The sequence below is a fragment of the Mesoplodon bidens genome (assembly GCF_964165515.1).
Source record: "Mesoplodon bidens genome assembly, chromosome: 5".
NCBI classification, from domain to species: Eukaryota; Metazoa; Chordata; class Mammalia; order Artiodactyla; family Ziphiidae; genus Mesoplodon; species Mesoplodon bidens.
In genome coordinates, this window is record NC_138161.1 from 113,510,659 (window position 1) to 113,530,240 (window position 19,582).

General features: G+C 39.0%; 1 protein-coding gene across 2 annotated transcripts in view; it reads right to left on the reverse strand.

Moving 5' to 3' along the window:
• The window catches only part of UMPS (uridine monophosphate synthetase), a 49,643-nt gene extending 30,356 nt beyond the window's left edge, over window positions 1-19,287 (reverse strand). The window contains exons 1-3 of one of the 2 annotated variants that reach the window (XM_081236096.1): window positions 19,205-19,267; window positions 5,184-5,337; window positions 2,393-3,064 (exon numbers count right to left, since the gene is read on the reverse strand). In XM_081236096.1, coding sequence (XP_081092222.1) covers window positions 2,393-3,064; window positions 5,184-5,217 — 706 coding nt within the window. In that variant the 5' untranslated portion in view covers window positions 5,218-5,337; window positions 19,205-19,267. Of the gene's footprint in view, window positions 1-2,392; window positions 3,065-5,183; window positions 5,338-19,088 lie in introns of both variants that reach the window. The other variant, XM_081236095.1, reaches the window with a different exon arrangement.
• Between the last annotated feature and the right edge of the window lie 295 nt (window positions 19,288-19,582).

Sequence of the window (19,582 nt, forward strand, 5' to 3'; positions counted from 1 at the left end):
TCAGAGAAGAAAAAGAAATAAAAGGAATCCAAATTGGAAAAGAAGAAATAAAACACTGTTTGCAGATGACATGATACTATACATAGAAAATCCTAAAGATGCCACCAGAAAACTACTAGAGCTAATCAATGAATTTAGTAAAGTTGCCAGATACAAAATTAATACACAGAAACCTCTTGCATTCCTATACACTAACAATGAAAGATCAGAAAGAGAAATTAAGGAAACAATCCCATTTACCACTGCAACAAAAAGAACAAAATACCTAGGAATAAACCTAAGGAGGCAAAAGACCTGTGTTCAAAAAACTATAAGATACTAATGAAAGCAATCAAGACAACAAAAACAGATGGAGAGATACACCATGTTCTTGGATTGGAAGAATCAATATTGTGAAAATGACTATACTACCCAAAGCAATCTACAGATTCAATGCAATCCCTATCAAATTACCAATGGCATTTTTCACAGAACTAGAACAGAAAATTTTGCATTTTGTATGGAAACACAAAAGACCCTGAATAGCTAAAGCAATCTTGAGAAAGAAAAACAGAGCTGGAGGAATCACGCTCCCTGACTTCAGACTATAATACAAAGCTTCAGTAATCAAGACAGTATGGTATTGGCATAAAAACAGAAATATAGACCAATGGAACAGGATAGAAAGCCCAGAGATAAACACACACCTATGGTCAACTAATCTATGACAAAGGAGGCAAGAATATGCAATGGAGAAATGACAGCCTCTTCAACAAGTGGTGCTGGAAAAACTCGACAGCTACATTTTAAAGAATGAAATTAGAACACTCCCTAACACCATACAGAAAAATAAACTCAAAATGGATTAAAGACCTGAATGTAAGGCCAGACACTATAAAACTCTAAGAGGAAAACACAGGCAGAACACTTTGACATAAATCGCAGCAAGATCTTTTTTGACTTCCCTCCTAAAGTAATGAAAATAAAAACAAAAATAAACAAATGGAACCTAATTAAACTCAAAAGTTTTTGCACAGCAAAGGAGACCATAAACAAGACAAAAAGACAACCCACAGAATGGGAGAAAATATTTGCAAACGAAGCAACTGACAAAGGATTAATCTCCAAAATATACAAACAGCTCATGCAGCTCAATATCAAAAAACAACCCAATCAAAAAATGGGCAGAAGACCTTAACAGACATTTCTCCAAAGAAGACATACAGATGGCCAAGAAACACATGAGAAGATGCTCAACATCACTAATTATTAGAGAAATGCAAATCAAAACTACAATGAGGTATCACCTCACACGGGTCAGAATGGCCATCATTAAAATATCTACAAACAATAAATGCTGGAGAGGGTGTGGAGGAAAGAGATCCCTCTTGCATTGTTGGTGGGACTGTAAATTAATACAGCCAATATGGAGAACAGTATGGAGGTTCCTTAAAAAACTAAAACTAGGACTACCATGTGACCCACAATCCAACTACTGGGCCTATAGCCAGAGGATACCATAATTCAAAAAGACACATGCACCCCAATGTTCACTGCAGCACTATTTACAATAGCCAGGACATGGAAGCAACCTAAATGTCCATCAACAGAAGAATGGATAAAGAAGATGTGGTACATATATACAATGGAATATTACTCAGCCATAAAAAGGAACAAAATTGGGTCATTTGTAGAGATTTGGATGGACCTAGAGACTGTCATATAAGTCAGAAAGAGAAAAACAAATATTGTATATTAACGTATATATGTGGAATCTAGAAAAATGGTATAGATGATCTTATTTGCAAAGCAGAAATAGAGACAGACGTAGACAACAAACGTATGGACACCAAGTTGCAGGGGGGATGAATTGGGAGGTGGGGATTGACATATATACACTATTGATACTATGACAGATAACTAATGAGAACCTACTGTTTAACTCAGGGAACTCTACTCAATGCTCTGTGGTGACCTAAATGAGAAGGAAATCCAAAAAAAGAGGGGATATATGTATACATATAGCTGATTCACTTTGCTGTACAATAGAAACTAACACAACATTGTAAAGCAACTATACTGCAATAAAAATTTTTAAAAAATAGCCTCACATCACCAGGAGCAGGGTATATTACCCAGGTGAGCTAATAAAGGTATTCTATACCCCAGGTCTGAGTGATTGGTCTGGGGCAGGTATGAGGAGTGTGCTTACCTGAGAAAGAAGTCAAGAGAGAAGAAAGCAGAGCTGAGACTTGGAGAGAAAGCAAGGCCAAAAGACATCACTTGAGCTCTTAGAGCCAACCATGCTTGACAGGCTTTTTTACAGCTGGACTTTGTCATGTGAGCCAATACATTTCCTTCAGCCAGTTTAAGCTGGATTTGTGATTCTTGTTGGTTCCTGAATAATACTTACCTTCATACTGCTTTTTTACTGTGTTTCCTATATCTGCAAATTTCCGGTCTTCAAATATTAGAAACTCATGGCGTTTTGCCAGAATGGTTAACTCCTTCATTACATCCAGAGTAAAATCATTCAAAATATCTACATGAGTCTTGAGCATGCAGATTCTGGGTCCTAAAGCATCTGCTAGCTGCAACAGCTCTCTGGACTCTGAAATATCAGCAGACAGGCACAGATTGGTTTCCTTCTTTTGCATAAGCCTGAGAAGCTTTGATGCAACTGGGTGGATCCCAGGCAGCTCTGCACGTGCACCAAAGCTTAGTTCTTTGGGTCCTTTCTTTACAGAAGGGAGAGAACCATTATGATTAGCTGCCACAAAAACATTCTCCTGAATAAATCTCTTCACTCTCTCGACCATCTCAGCATCAATTTTTTTCTGTTGCTCAAGAATCTCCAGCATTTTGGACAATGTATACACTGAGTGGAGACGAATCCCATGTGCCTGCAAATTGTCCTTTCCTCCTTGCTCTCTGTCCAGCAGCACTATGGCATCAGTGACCTTCAAGCCCTCCTTCTGAAGAACCTCAACAGTTTCCAAAACACTGGATCCACTGGTGACAACATCTTCAATGATCAAACAGGTTTCTCCTGGATTAATAGCTCCTTCTACAAGACGCTTAGTACCTAGAAAAGAAAAAATTACATTGACTCTGTTTTAAAGTTATATATTTCAGCCAACTCAAGATGTATATTGCAGTATAAATTTGGCATGTATTCATGAAGAGGGGGATAATCTAAATTATATTTTCTGATCATCTACTTTGGAACTACTTTATTTTTAAAATTCCTAATGAATCTTCAATGTGCCATAATTACTGTTTTGTTCAGTGCCTATGTATTTCAAAATTGTCAAAGTTACATATACAGAACATTTTTAGTAAAACTAGCAAATTATTTAGCAGTGTAAAACATCATTTAATGTGTTTATGATCAAAATTTCAAACACAGGTTTTATTAAGGCAAGATCACCTAGGTCACTGAAAGTTATGAAATAAAGAATAGCCCAATATCATCAATGAAATCATTCCTTTTTCCATTAACAATTTCTTTATTCAAGATCAGCCAGACAACTGGCCTTCTGAGCACATAAATGCAGGAGGGAAAATATTCGACAACCATTGAGGTCAATCACCACAGCGTTATGAGCTATGTAATGTAATGTGACTAAACACACTTCCCCACTCCAACCCCTACCGCAGACTATTTTCAGATAATCTACAAACTGTAAATACTCAGGCTGTAGACTACACAGACTCATGGTTTAGAGATTCATTTTTATATTTTCCACTACCAAATTTATCTTATTTTGAAACAGAATAGATATAGTGGGCATTTTGCCTACTTTCTGAACTTTCCACAGGTACTGTCTTTGCCCTTTCCCCAGCTCCTTTCCTTCTCTTGCAGAATTGGCAAGTTTAACTGAATCACCTTAGACGAGAACATAAGACTGTGAGTACTTATAGGTATATTTTAAAATTAATGATCTTATTCTAAGAAATATTTTTGAAGATACATAATAAGGAAATAGAAACAGTAGTCTTATGGCAAGGATTCATAGAGATAAACACTGTGAAACTAAGTGGCAAAAATATTTGCCTAATTTTTTTATAATGGAGAATTTCAAAAACTAGACAAAATAGTATAACAAACCTCCACAAATACAGCATCTCACCACTTAACAACTCATGGGCAATCTTGTTTCAACTATAACTCCAACACCACCCTCCCCCCATAATTTTAGATGCAAATCCCAGACATATGATTTAATCATAAAAATTTTAGAACACACCTGTAAAAAGGACTCTTTTCAAAAATAAGTAACAAAAACAGTATCACACCAACATAAAACAACACGAAAAAATCATTAATTCTTAAGGTCATCAAATATGAAGTCAGTTCCAATACTTTTAGATTGATTTAGTATTAAAGCAGCCCATGTTTAAAACACCCACCTGATAACCTACTGCCATGAACCCATAAAAAAACTCCATTTAGAATTTCATGTGGCATTTACATTGCCTTTTTTTTTTTTTTTTGCCACCCTGGACGGCTTGTGGGATCTTATTTCCCCAACCAGGGATCGAACCTGGGCCCCCTGCAGTGGAAGTGCAGAGTCCTAACCACTGGACCACCAGGGAATTCCCTTACATTGCTTTAAGAGATTAATTTTATTCATGCAGTTTAAATATAAATACACTTGGAAAGTAAGCACTCTTAGAACATTCTTCTGATGAGGGAAGCGCTGGTAAAAATGTTGGGTTTCATAAATTTGGTGCACAAAAAAAGCACTTTTGGGCCTCCCTGGTGGCGCAGTGGTTGAGAGTCCGCCTGCCGATGCAGGGGATACGGGTTCGTGCCCCGGTCCGGGAGGATCCCATGTGCCGCGGAGCGGCTGGGCCCGTGAGCCATGGCCGCTGGGCCTGCGCGTCCGGAGCCTGTGCTCCGCAACGGGAGAGGTCCGTACAGTGAGAGGCCCACGTACCGCAAAAAAAAAAAAAAAAAAAAAAAAAAAAAAAAAAAGCACTTTTTTTCATTGCCTGATTAATACAAAGCATTTCACCCCTAGACTCTAAAGGAAAGGGAGGTGATTTATAACAACAGTTAACAAATTCCACAGGCCATAACAACTTAAAGGCCCTATGAAGAATATTCAAGGTGACTATGAACATCAGTGCCTAGAAGAACAAATTGTAAATGTATCAGGTTACATATCAACTTAAAGCTTATACTATTTTTACTTTACCATAATCCTTTGTTTCCTTCCTTCTAATAAGCATTGGAATTTGGTTGGTTGAACAGATAACCGTGGCCAATGGTAAAGCTGTATAAGGTACTCCACACACAGTATCAAAATTGATCCCTGCATTTTGGGCAGTTTGGAATAAAATTTCTGCAACCTGTAAAAAAACAACACATAAACCAATTATTATTATTATTATTTTAAGTGGTGTATAAATCATGTAATAACATAAAGACAGTAACAACCCAGCAAGGAGAGTCTTAAACCTGATCAGAAAAATATAAATGCCTTTTTGTTAAATTATTCTCTCCACAAATCCCAGTTTACAAATATAAATATAAAAACAGAAGAATTAACCTACTTAGCTAGACTCAGGGCTGTTCCAAGGGCAACATGGCATGTGTTAGGAAAGGCTATGATGTTCACCCTGAAGACTAAGGATGACCCCTAGGCTTCACTGTTTTCCTTAGTAATTCATTATGCTTGTCATGTCTAAACCTATCACCTGCTAGCTTTATTTTCCCAACAGAAGTCTTCAATTAAGAAGTTTCACAAGAGAAATTAAGAAAACAATTGCATTAAAAAGAATAAAACAGGGACTTCCCGGGCAGTCCAGTGGTTAAGACACTATGCTTCCACTGCAGGAGGCACGGGTGCAATCCCTGGTCAGAGAACTAGGATCCCGCATGCCGCACAGCATGGCCAACAAAAAAGAAAAAAAAGAATAAAACACAAATAAATTTAACCAAGGAAGTGAAAGACCTGTACAGTAAAAACTTAAAACATTGTTTTAAAAAACAAACAAACTGAAGATGACATAAGTAAATGGAAAAATATTCCATGCTCATGGATCAGAAAAATTAAACTGTTAAAATGTCCATACTAAAAGCAATATACAGATTCAATGAAATTTCTAAAAAATTACAATGGCACTTTTCACAGAAATGGAACAAACAATACTAAAATTTGTATGGAACCACAAAGGACCCTAGATAGCCAAAACAATCTTGAGAAAGAAAACAAAGCTGGAGGTATCATACTCCCTGATTTCAAACTATATTATAAAGTAATAGTAGTCAAAACACTATGGTATTGGCATAAATACAGACACACAGGTCAACAGAACAGGGAGCCCAGAAGTAAACCTACACATTTATGTTCAATTAATTTACATCAAAGGAGCTAAGAATACACAAAGGGAAAAGAACAGTCTCTTCAACAATATGGTTTTGGGAACACTAGACTACATTTTACACCATACACAAAAATTAGCTCAAAATGGATTAATGACTTGAATGTAAGACCTGAAACCATAAACCTCCTAGAAGAAAATAGGTGGTAAGTTCCTTGACAACAGTCTTAACAATGACTTTTTGGATTTGACACCAAAAGCAAAGAAATAAAACCAAAAATACACAAGTGGGAAGGTGGTTAAAGATGGTGGAGTAAGAAGATCCTGAACTCACCTCCTCCCATGGACACAACAAATCTACCACTACATTAAGAACAATTCCCTCTGAAAAGAACCTGAGAACTAGCTGAACTGCTACTCCACAACAAAGAATAAAAGGGCACATGGAGATGGGTAGGAGAGTTAGAGACACAGTCTTGCAAAAACTCCATCACTACTTCAGCAACCCATAACCAGGAGGGATCTCACAAATACGGAACTTCTCCCTGATGCTCCACATCAGTCACCCCAACCCTTGGGACCTACACCAGAGAGATGAGCACTCAAAACACCTGGCTTTGAAAACCAACAGGGCTTGGATCCAGGAAAACCATATGGATGTAGGGAATAGAGATCTGCTCTTAAATGACTTGCGTGCAGACTCACTCACCCTGGGACCCAGCACAAAAGCTGAAGTCTGAAAAAAGCCTAGATCATATGTGAAGCAAATTCACTTGCTAATCTTAAAGTGTCTGCCAGAGGGGCTCTGTTGGGGCTCTCTTCAGGTATGGAGCCACTGGCAGACACCATTTTTACACTCTCTTTCTAACTTGCTACTGCCTGCCCTCCCTGCACCACAGCCCCAGCCCCACCAGAGGCAGTGGGTAAATACACCACTTCCCCATGCTTCTGCTGCAGCCTGTCCCCCCACCCTCCACTGACCCTGCGGCCACACCAGTGGTGTGGATACACACCAAAGCCAGCGGGCACATGTAGCCCAAATAGGGGACAGCACTTGAGTGTGTGCTCTTGTTGCTAGGGGGAATTGCATTTCTGGGCCCCACAGGTGTGAAACAATCAAAGACACAGTTTGAGAAACAACCAAGAACTAGAGCAAGGTTAAACAGTAAGGTTCATTTCCCAAACAGGGCCACCCCTTCAAGACTGGAAGAGATAACTGTATCACCTAACACATAGAAACAGAGTCAAGCAAAATGAGAAAACAGGTATACGTTCCAAACGAAAGCAAAAGATAAAACCCCAAGAAAAAACCTTAATGAAACAGAGATAAGTAATTTACCTGATAAAGAACTCAAAGTAATGGTCTTAAAGATGCTCACCAAAATAGGAAAAAGAATGGATGAACACAGAACTTCAACAAAGAGAAAGAAAATATAAAAACGTACCAAAGACAAGTCAAAGAGCTGAAGAATACAATAACTGATCTGAAAAATAAACTAGAGGGGTTCAACAGCAGACAAGATGAAGCAGAAGAAAAGATCAGTAATCTGGAAGACAGGGCAGTAGGGCAGGGGAACTCACCCTAACAGAGCAGCAAGAAACAGAACAAAACACCAGCATTTTAAAAAGCAAAAATAGCCTAGGGGACCTAAGGAAAAATATTGAGAATAACATTCACATTATAGATTAGAAAAGTCCCAGAAGAAGAGGAAAAAAAGGGGCAGAAAACTTATTTGAAGAAATAATGACTGGGGAGCAAAGACAAGATGGCAGAGGAGAAGGACTGGAGCTCACCTCTTCTTACAAAAACACGAAAATCACAACTAACTGCTGAACAACCATAGACAAAAAAATGGTGGAACCGACCAAAAAAGATATTCTACACCCAAAGACAAAGAAGAAGCCACAATGAGAAGGTAGGAGGGGTGCAATCGCAATAAAATCAAAACCCATACCTGCTGGGTAGGTGACCCACAAACTGGAAAATTATTATACCACAGAAGTTCTCCAACATGAGTGAAAGTTCTGAGCCCCACATCAGGCTCCCCAGCCTGGAGGTCTGGCAATGGAAGGAGGAGCCCCCAGAGAATCTGGCTTTGAAGGCAAGCAAGGTTTGATCACAAGAATTCCACAGGACTGGGGGAAATAGAAACTCCACTCTTGGAGGGTACACAAAAGGTCTCATGTGATCAGGACCCAGGGAATAAAGCAGTAACCTCTTAAGAGGCTGGGCCAGACCTACTTGATGGTACTGGAGGGTCTCCTATGGGGGTGGGGTGGGGGAGGCAGCTGTGGCTCACTGTGGGGACAAATACACTGGTGGTGGTAGTTCTGGGGAGTACTCGGCATGAGCCCTCCTGGAGGGTGCCATTCACTCACCAAGACCTGGCCCCACTCAACAGCTGGTAGGCTCCAGAGCTGGCATGCTTCAGGCCAAACAACCAACAGGGTGGGAACACAGCGACACCAATCAGCAGACAGGCTGCTTAAAGTCTTCCTGAGCAAACAGCTGCCTGCAAAACACACCCCCCTGACGTGGCCTTGCCCCACAGAGGGACAAGTCCCAGCTCCACCCACCAGTGGGCAGGAACCAGTCCCTCCCACCAGGAAGCCTGCACAAGCCTTTTAGACAGCCTCATCCACCAGGGGGCAGACAGCAGAAGTAAGAACAACAACCCTGCAGCCTGCAGAAACTGCAATCAAAGAAAGTTAGGCAAAATGATATGGTAGAGGAATATGTCCCACATGAAGGAACAAGATAAAACCCCAGAAGAACAACCAAGTGAAATGGAGACAGACAATCTACTTGAAAAAGAATTCAGAGTAATGATAGTAAAGATGATCCAAGATTTCAGAAAAAGAATGGAAGCACAGACAGAGATGATACAAGAAACACTGAACAAAGACCGAGAAGAATTAAAGAACAAACAAAAAGAGATGAACAACACAGTAACTGAAATGAAAACTACACTAGAAGGAATCAACAGCAGAATAATGGAGGTAGGAGAACAGATAAATGAGCTGGAATACAGAATGATGGAAATCACGACTGTGGAACAGAATAAAGAAAAAAGAATTAAAAGAAATGAGGACAGTCTAAGAGACCTCTGGGACAACATTAAACACACCAACATTCGCATTACAGGGGTACCAGAAGGAGAAGAGAGAAAGGTCCTGAGAAAGTATATAAAGAGATAATAGCTGAAAACTTCTGTAATATGGGAAAGGAAACAGTCACCCAAGTCCAGGATGCACAGAGAGTCCCAGGCAGGATAAACCCAAAGAGGGAGATGATACACATGGTAATAAAACTGATAAAAATTAAAAACAAAGAAAAAATATTAAAAGCAATGATGGAAAAGCAACAAATAACATACAAGGGAATCCCCACAAGGTTATCAGCTGATTTCTCAGCAGAAACTGCAGACCAGAAGGGAGTGGCATGATATATTTAAAGTGATAAAAGGGAAGAACATACAACCAAGAATACTCTACCCAGCAAGGCTCTCATTCAGATTTGATGGAGAAATCAAAATTTTTACAGACAAGCAAAACCTAAGAGAATTCAGCACAATCAGACCAGCTTTGCAACGTATGCTAAAGGAACTTCTCTAGGCAGAAAAGAAAAGGCCACAACTAGAAATAAGAAAATTACGAATGGAAAAGCTCACCAGTAAAGACAAACACACAGTAAAGGTAGGAAATCATACACACACAAATATGACCTCAAAACCAGCAACTGTGAGAGGAGGAGAGTACAAATGCAGGATATTGGAAATGCATTTGAAATTAAGAGACCAGCAACTTAAAACAATCTTGTATATATATAGACTGCTATATCAAAACCTCATGGTAATGGCAAACCAAAAATCTACAATAGATACACATACAAAAAAGATATAGAAATCCAAACACAACACTAAAAATAAACTTCAAATCACAAGAGGAGAGAACAAAAGAGAAAGAGAAGAAAAAAGATCTACAAAAACAAATCCAAAACAATTAACAAAATGGTAATAAGAACATACATATCAACAATTACCTTAAATGTAAATGGATTAAACACTCCAATCAAAAGACACAGTCTGGTTGAATAGATACGAAAACAAGACTAGTATATATGCTGTCTACAAGAGACCCACTTCAAAACTAGGGACACATACAGACTGAAAGTGAGGGGATAGAAAAAGGTATTCCATGCAAACAGAAATCAAAAGAAAGCTGGAGTAGCAATACTCCTGTCAGACAAAATAGACTTTAAAATAAAGACTGTAAAGATGTTAAAAATAAATAAATAAATAAAATAAAGTCTGTCACAAGACGCAAAGAAGGACACTGCATAACCATCAAGGGATCAGTTGAAGAAGGTAGAAAAATTATAAATAAATACCCACCCAACATAAGAGCACCTCAATATATAAAGCAAATGCTATCATCCATAAGAGGAGAAATCGACAGTCACACAATAATAGTGAGGGACTTTAACACCCCATTTACATCAATGAACGGATCATCCAGACAGAAAATCAATAAGGAAACACACATCTTAAATGACACATTAGACCAGATGGTCTTAATTGATACTTATAGAACATTCCATCCAAAAGCAGCAGACTACACATTCTTCCCAAGTGCACAGAGAACATTCTCCAGGATTCATTACATGCTGGGCCACAAAGCAAGCCTCAGTAAGTTTAAGAAAACTGAAATATCAAGCATCTTTTCTGATCACAACGCTATGAGATTAGAAATCAACAACAACAAAAAAAAACTGTAAAAAACACAAACAAGTGGAGGCTAAACAATATGGTACTAAACAACCAATGGATCATTGAAAAAATCAAAGAGGAAATCAAAAAATAACTAGAGACAAGTGAAAACGAAAGCATGACAATCCAAAATCTATGGGACGCAGCAGAAGAGTTCTAAGAGGGAAATTTATAGTAATACAATCTTACCTCAGGAAACAAAAAACATCTCAAATAAACGACCTAACTTTACACCTAAAGCAACTACAGAAAGATGAACAAACAAACCCCAAAATTAGTAGAAGTAAAGAAATCACAAAGATCAGAGCAGAAATAAATGAAACAGAGATGAAGAAAACAATAGAAAAGATGAATGAAATTAAAATTCCATTCTTTGAAAAGATAAACAAAACAGATAAACCTTTAGAAAAACTCATCAAGAAAAAGGGAGAGGGCTCAAATCAATAAACTTAGAAATGAAAACGAAGAAATTACAACGGATACCACAGAAATACAAATGACCACAGGAGACTACTACAAGCAAGCAACTATATGCCAATAAAATGGACAACCTAGATGAAATGGACAAATTCTTGAAAAGGTACACTCTCCGAAGACTGAACCAGGAAGAAATAGAAAATATGAACAGACAAACCACAAGTACTGAAATTGAAACTGTGATTTAAAAACTCTCAGCAGGGACTGCTCTGGTGGCAGAGTGGTTAAGAATCCACCTGCCAATGCAAGGGACACAGGTTCAATCCCTAGTCCAGGAAGATCCCACCTGCCGCAGAGCAACTAAGCCTGTGCACCACAACTACTGAGCCTGCACTCTAGACCCGGGAGCTACAACTACTGAGCCCATGTGCCACAACTACTGAAGCCCGCATGCCTAGAGCCCGTGCTCTGCAGCAAAAGAAGCCACTGCAGTGAGAAGCCTGTGCACCGCAACAAAGAGTAGCCCCCACTTGCCGCAACTATAGAAAGCCTGTGCGGAGCGACAAAGACCCAATGCAGCAAAAAATAAATAAATAAATAAATAAATATTTTAAAAATAAATAAATAAACAGAAAAACCTCCCAACGAACAAAAGTCCATGACAACATGGCTTCACAGTAGAATTCTATCAAATTTAAAGAAGACTTAACACCTATCCTTCTGAAACTCTTCCAAAAAATTGCAGAGGAAGGAACACTCCCGAGCGCATTCTATGAGGCCACAATCACCCTGATACCAAAATCAGACAAAGATACCACAAAAAAAATTACAGGCCAATATCACTGAAGGACATATACGCAAAACTCCTCAACAAAATACTAGCAAACTAAATCCAACAATACATTAAAAGGATCATACGCCATGATCAAGTGGGATTTATCCCAGGGATGCAAAGATTTTTCGGTATCCATAAGTCAATCAGCATGATACACCACATCAACAAATCGAAGAATAAAAATCACATGATCATCTCAACAGATGCAGAAAAAGCTTTTTAACAAAACTGAACACCCATTTATGATAAAAACTCTCCAAAAAGTGGGCATAGAGGGAACATACCTCAACATAATAAAGGCCATATATGACAAACCTACAGCTAACATCATACTCAATGGTGAAAAGGTGAAAGCATCTCTCTAAGATCAGGAACGAGCAAGGATGTCCACTCTTGCCACTTTCATTCAACAGTTTTGGAAGTCCTAACAATGGCAATCAAAGAAGAAAAAGAAATAAAAGGAATCCAAACTGGAAAAAAAGAAATAAAATACTCACTGTTTGCAGATGGCATGATACTACACATAGAAAATCCTAAAGATGCTACCAGAAAACTATTAGAGCTCATCAATAAATTTGGTAAAGTTGCAGGATACAAAATTAATACACAGAAGTCTCTTGCATCTCTATACACTAACAACAGAAGATCAGAAAGAGAAATTAAGGAAACAATCCCATTTGCCAGCACATCAAAAAGAATAAAATACCCACGAATAAACCTGCCTGAGGAGACCAAAGACCTTGACTCTGAAAACTATAAGACACTGATGAAAGAAATCAGAGATGACACAAACAGATGGAAAGATATACCATGTTCTTGGACTGGAAGACTCAATATTGTCAAAACAATATACAGATTCAATGCAATCTACAGATTCAATGCAACCCTATCAAACTACCAATGACATTTTTTACAGAACTAGAACAGAAAAATTTTTAACTTGTATGGAGACACAAAAGACCCCAAATAGCCAAAGGAATCTCAAGAAAGAAAAACAGAGATGGAGGAATCAGGCTCCCTGACTTCAGATTATACTACAAAGCTACAGTCATCAAAACACTATGGTACTGGCACAAAAACAGAAATATAAATCAGTGGAACAGTATAGAAAGCCCAGAAATAAAACCATACACCTATGGTCAATTAATCTATGACAAAGAAGGCAAGACTATACAATGGAGAAAACACAGACTCTTCAATAAGTGGTGCTGGGAAAACTGGACAGCTATGTAAAAGAATATTAGAACATTCTTTAACACCATATACAAAAATAAACTCAAAATGGATTAAACACCTAAATGTAAGACCAGAAACTATGAAACTCTTAGAGGAGTACATAGGCAGGACACTCTTTGAAATAAATTGCAGCAAGATCTTTTTCAATCTGTTTCCTAGAGTAATGGAAATAAAATAAAAAATAAACAAATGGGACCTAATTAAACTTAAAAACTTTTGCACAGCAAAGGAAACCATAAACAAAATGAAAAGACAACCCACAGAATGGGAGAAAATATTTGCAAACGATGTGACTGGCAGTGAATTAATCTCCAAAATTTACAAACAGCTCATGCAGCTCAATATCAAAAAAACAAACAACCCAATAAAAAAAGGGCAGAAGACCTAAATAGACATTTCTCCAAAGAAGACAGACATAGAGATGGCCAAGAGGCACATGAAAAGATGCTCAACATCGCTAATTATCAGAGAAATGCAAATCAAAACTACAATGAGGTACCATCCACACCAGTCAGAATGGCCATCATCAAAAAGTTTACAAACAATAAATGCTGGACAGGGCTTGCAGAAAAGGGAACCCTCCAACACTGTTGGTGGGAACACAAACTGGTACTGCCACTATGGAGAACAGTATGGATGTTCCTCAAAAAACTAAAAATAGAGCTACTATATGATCCAACAATCCCACTCCTGGGCAGATATCTGGAAAAAACCATGGTTCAAAAGGATACATGCACCCCAATGTTCATTGCCGTGCTGTTCACAATATCCAAGACATGGAAGCAACCTAAATGCCCATCAACACATGACTGGATAAAGAAGATGTGGTATATAAATACAATGGAATATTAATCAGCCATTAAAAAGAATGAAATAATGCCATTTGCAGCAACATGGATGGACCTGGAGATTATCACACTAAGTGAAGTAAGTTAGACAGAGAAAGACAAATATCATATGATATCCGTTATATGTGGAATCTAAAAAGAAATGACACAAATGAACTTATTTACAAAACAGAAATAGACTCCTAGACTTAAAAAACAAACTTATGGTTACCAAAGGGAAAAGCGGTGGGGGCAGGGAGGGATAATTGGGAGTTTGGAATTGACATATACACACTACTATATTTAAAATAGATAACCAACAAGGTCCTATTGTATAGCACAGGGAACTATGCTCAATATTCTGTAATAACCTAAATGGGAAAAGAATTTGAAAAAGAATAGATACATGTATATGTATAACTGAATCACTATGCTGCACACCTGAAATTAACACAACATTGTTAATCAACTATACTCTAATATTAAAAAAAAAACACAATTCAAAAAAAAAGGAAAGAATGACTGAAAATTTCCTGAAGATTCAGGAAGTCCAGAGTATTCCAAAGAAGATGAACCCAAAGAAACTTGAAGATCTGAACAGACATTTTTCCAAAGATATATCGATACAAATGGCCAACAGGCATATGAAAAGATGCTCAATATCACTAATCATCAGGGAAATGCACATCAAAACCACAATGTGATATCACTTCACACCTTTCAGAATAGTTTTTATCAAAAGAGCAAGAAATAATAAGTATAAGGACTTCCCAGGTGGTCCACTGGTGAAGAATCCGCCTTCCAATGCAGGGGATGCGGATTCGATGCCTGGTTGGGGAACTAAGATCCCACATGCCACGGGGCAACTAAGCCCATGTGCCACAACTACTGAGCCCGTGTGCTGCAAACTACAGAGCCCATGAGCAACAACTAGGGAGAAAACCCGCATGCCACAACTAGAGAGAAGCCCACATGATGCAATGAAAGATCCCACATGCCACAATGAAGATCCCACACGCCACAACTAAGACCTGATGCAGCCAAGAATAAAATAAATTAAAAAAAAAAGAAATAATAAGTGTTGGTGAGGATGTGAAGAAAATGGAACCCTTGTGCACTGATGGAGAAAATGTTAATTGGTGCAGCCACTGTGGAAAATAGTATGGAGGTTCCTCGAAAAATTAAAAACAGAACTCCCATGTGATCCAGCAATTCCACATCTGGATATTTATCTGAAAAAAAATGAAAACACTATCTTGAAAAGATATCTGCACCCCCATGTTCACTACAGCATTATTTACAATAGCCAAGATATAGAAACAACCTAAATTGCAAAACAACCATGAATGAACAAGTGGATAAAGAAAATGTGGTATACACACACACACACACACACACACAAAATGGAATATTATTCAGCCATGATAATTGTAAAACACTGACATTTGCTCAGCGTAGATGGACTTTAAGGGCATTATGTTAAATAAGTGAGACAGAGAAAGACAAATACTTCATGATCTCATTTATATGTGGAATCTTACAAAAACCATCAAACAAAAAGATAAGTCATAGATACAGAGAACAAATTGGTGGTTGCTGGAGGCAGAGGGTAGTGGGTAGGCAAAATGGGTGAAGGGATTCAAAAGGTACAAACTTACAGTTATAAAATAAGTAAGTCATGGGGATGTAATACACAGCATGGTGACTATAGTTAATAATACTGTATTGCATATTTGAAGGTTACTGAGAGATCTTAAAAGTTCTCAGCACAAGAAAAAAAATTTCTAACTATGAACACAGACGTGTTAACTAGACTTGCTGTGACAATCATTACACAATATATACAAATAGTCACTACGTTGTACACCTGAAACGAATATAATTTTATATGTCAATTATATCTCAATAAAAAATCAACGGAAGAATATACACCAAAGTGTTTTCTTAAAGTTTTCATAGGACTTCCCTGGTGGTGCAGTGGTTAAGAATCTGCCTGCCAATGCAGGGGACATGGTTTCGAGCCCTGGTCCAGGAAGATCCCAACTAAGCCCACGCGCCACAACTACTGATGCTGCACTCTAGAGCCCATGAGCCACAACTACTGAGCCCGTGTGCCACAACTACTGAAGCCCGCGCACCTAGAGCCTGTGCTCCGCAATAAAGAGAAGCCAGTGCCACGAGAAGCCTGTGCACCGCAACAAAGAGTAGCCCCTGCTCGCTGCAACTAGAGAAAGCCTGTGCACAGCAACGAAGACCTCACACGAAGAACCAACACAGCCAAAAATAAATAAATTAATTAAAAAGAAAGGTGACTTAAAAAAAATAAAGGTCTCATAAATACAGAGCCTACTGTGTGAAGCATTAGTTGATAATATCCTTTTCTACATAAATCATCACATTTTAACGCCAGAATGCATACTCCCACCCAACACCATCTTATTTTAAGAAGAAAAGCAGAGTTACTTAGTGAACTAGATCAGAGGTGTTCAAAAGTTTTTGTTCCTGTATTTCTAAAGATTTGAAAAATTTATGAATATTTTTAAGCTACAAAAAATGTAACTTCTAGAGTACTGAAGAAATTAACATTATCCTAGAACTGTTACATCACTCCTTTAAGTGAATACAATGGGATCCAAATGCTATACTGATTTGATACTCAACATCTGCTTTAAAAAAAAATGAAAATGCTGAATTATGAACTTGGAAAATTTTACATTTTTTTTGAACTCATATTTTCATTCCATTGTCTCCACAAAATTTTATTCTAATGCAATATATATCTGTGCTTGAAAAACTTTTACTGATCATTCTATGATACTTCTCCACAACAAAAATGTATGTAAACTGAAATTTTAAATTGTAAATTTAAAAAATTTCCTGTGACCATAAGTCTCTAAGTGTTAAAAATTCTGTTATTATTACAATTGTTATAAGCATAAAATTAATTAAAACATAATCCGCAAATTTTGATAGAAGCATAAAAACAGATTATTTTGGAAATGCATTTCTTAGTGAGATGAATGGTACCTGATCCTGGCAATTAATTTACGTATCTACTCTAGTTGACTATTACTTACTACTAGGAAGTCAGAGTTCAGTGTAAGTTCTTTTGCTTTTTGGGGGTGCAAATAATAAGAAACCCTATTTGCATAAATAAGTAGACATGAAAGGAGTTCTGTTACATCTAGCTCTCTCAATATTTTGCACTCCTTCTGAGTTAACTACCAAAAATCACAGACACATACACACCCCCCAAAATCTAGTATCAAAAATAATTTTTAGTCATCTGTTAACTGGTGACTTTTTCAAATATAAACCAACTTTTCAAAGGAAGATCCCTAGTCATTCACTTTCTCAGCACTGATGAGATGCACCACAGCAAGGTTCTGGATGGTGAGAATAGTCTAACCCACACCAACTAGTGCTTCAGGTTTTTTTTGTTTTTTTTTTGAGGTATGCGGGCCTCTCACTGTTGTGGCCTCTCCCTTTGCGGAGCACAGGCTCCGGACGCGCAGGCGCAGCGGACATGGCTCACGGGCCCAGCCGCTCCGTGGCATGTGGGATCTTCCCGGACCGGGGCACGAACCCGTATCTCCTGCATCGGGAGGCAGACTCCCAACCACTGCGCCACCAGGGAAGCCCCAGTGCTTCAGTCCTTTTCATAATAACATCAGACTGGTGTTCACAAAGGGCGAACATAAACCCTTAGTGGTGGAGAAAACTTACATAAGTCTTCTAGATAGAACTGCTGTGATAACTGAAAGGTTCTATATCTGCACTGTTCACAAAGGGCGAACATAAACCCTTAGTGGTGGAGAAAACTTACATAAGTCTTCTAGATAGAACTGCTGTGATAACTGAAAGGTTCTATATCTGCACTGTCCAATAAGGCAGCCGTTAGTCGCATATGACTATAAATTTAAAAATTCATAATGCTCAATATTAAAAATTCATAATGCTCAATATTCATACGCGGCTAGTAGATACTCTATTAGACAGCACATTTAGACCCTTCTACTTACACTGTGGTCTGCAGCTTTTGCTGGCAGCTTGTGAGAAATGCATAACCTCCCACCCTGCCTCAGGCCTACTCAATCAGAGTATGCATTTTAACAAAATTCCAGGTGATTCCTATCTACTCAGAGTTTAAGAAGCCTTGTGCTAGAAAACTCTAATCTGTACAAAGTTTTTCCCTTTTATTCACCAAAAAACTGCCTCCATGAAATGTCCACTCTCTGGCCTTAATTCTTGCTCCTGGACACACAGTGCAAAATCGAATCCCCCTTTCCTAGCAAGAGCCCTTCCAAGTATTTAAGCAGCTACCAAATTCTCCCCTCACACACCTTTTCCTCCCTTCCCCCCGCCGTCCCATTGTCACGAGGTTAAATACGCGGAACTCCTTCATGTACTTCTGTGCAAGACAAGGCCCCAAACTGGGTTTCCCCCGACTCTCTTGCAGAGCACGTGTCAAAGCAAGCGAGTCACAGTGCAGGCTGCCCTCTAGGTCCTCAAAAGCCTAACAGTTCCTGGTCTCTGGGCTTCGCAAACAGACTCCACCAGGCCGATAGTAGGGTCGACCCGCCTGCTTGGCTCTTTTGCTCTCACCCACAGCCCAACTCCTGTCATCCCCCCGCTCCTCCTGGTCCCCATCCCCGCCACCCAACCCTCTTGTTTCCTTTCCTGGGTAGGTACCTGACTCAAAATACGGGGTCGAGACACGATGCCCCGTAGATCGATGTACAAGGGGGAAGAGAGCCCGCTCTTCAGCACGAAGTTCCCAAACTTGAAAGCCTGCACGTCGTACAGACCCGTTACCAATGACTCCAAAGCTGCAACATCGGCCGCCATCGTCTCCCTCTCCCAGTTCACTCCGAACTCCAAATCGCCGCTTAGCCGCGGCGCCCAGTGACGTCACCTGAGAAATCCCGCCTCTTCCGGCCCTTTTTCCGGCGGCTGGGCGAGCTCGCTCCGCTCAGCTCCGGGTGCCAGGTAGCGAGGGCCCAGGGTTTCAGGTCCGGTTCCGGGCAGTGGTAGCGAACTTTACCCCGACGCTGTCTGTGGGTGAGATCGCTGGACTTAGAAGCCCCAATAGTTAGATTGGCTCCAGGATCATAAAATCAAGACTCTCAAGAGAATTTGTATGAATCCTGCCTACTTTTTATAGCGCAGTGTCCTCTTAATTCTCC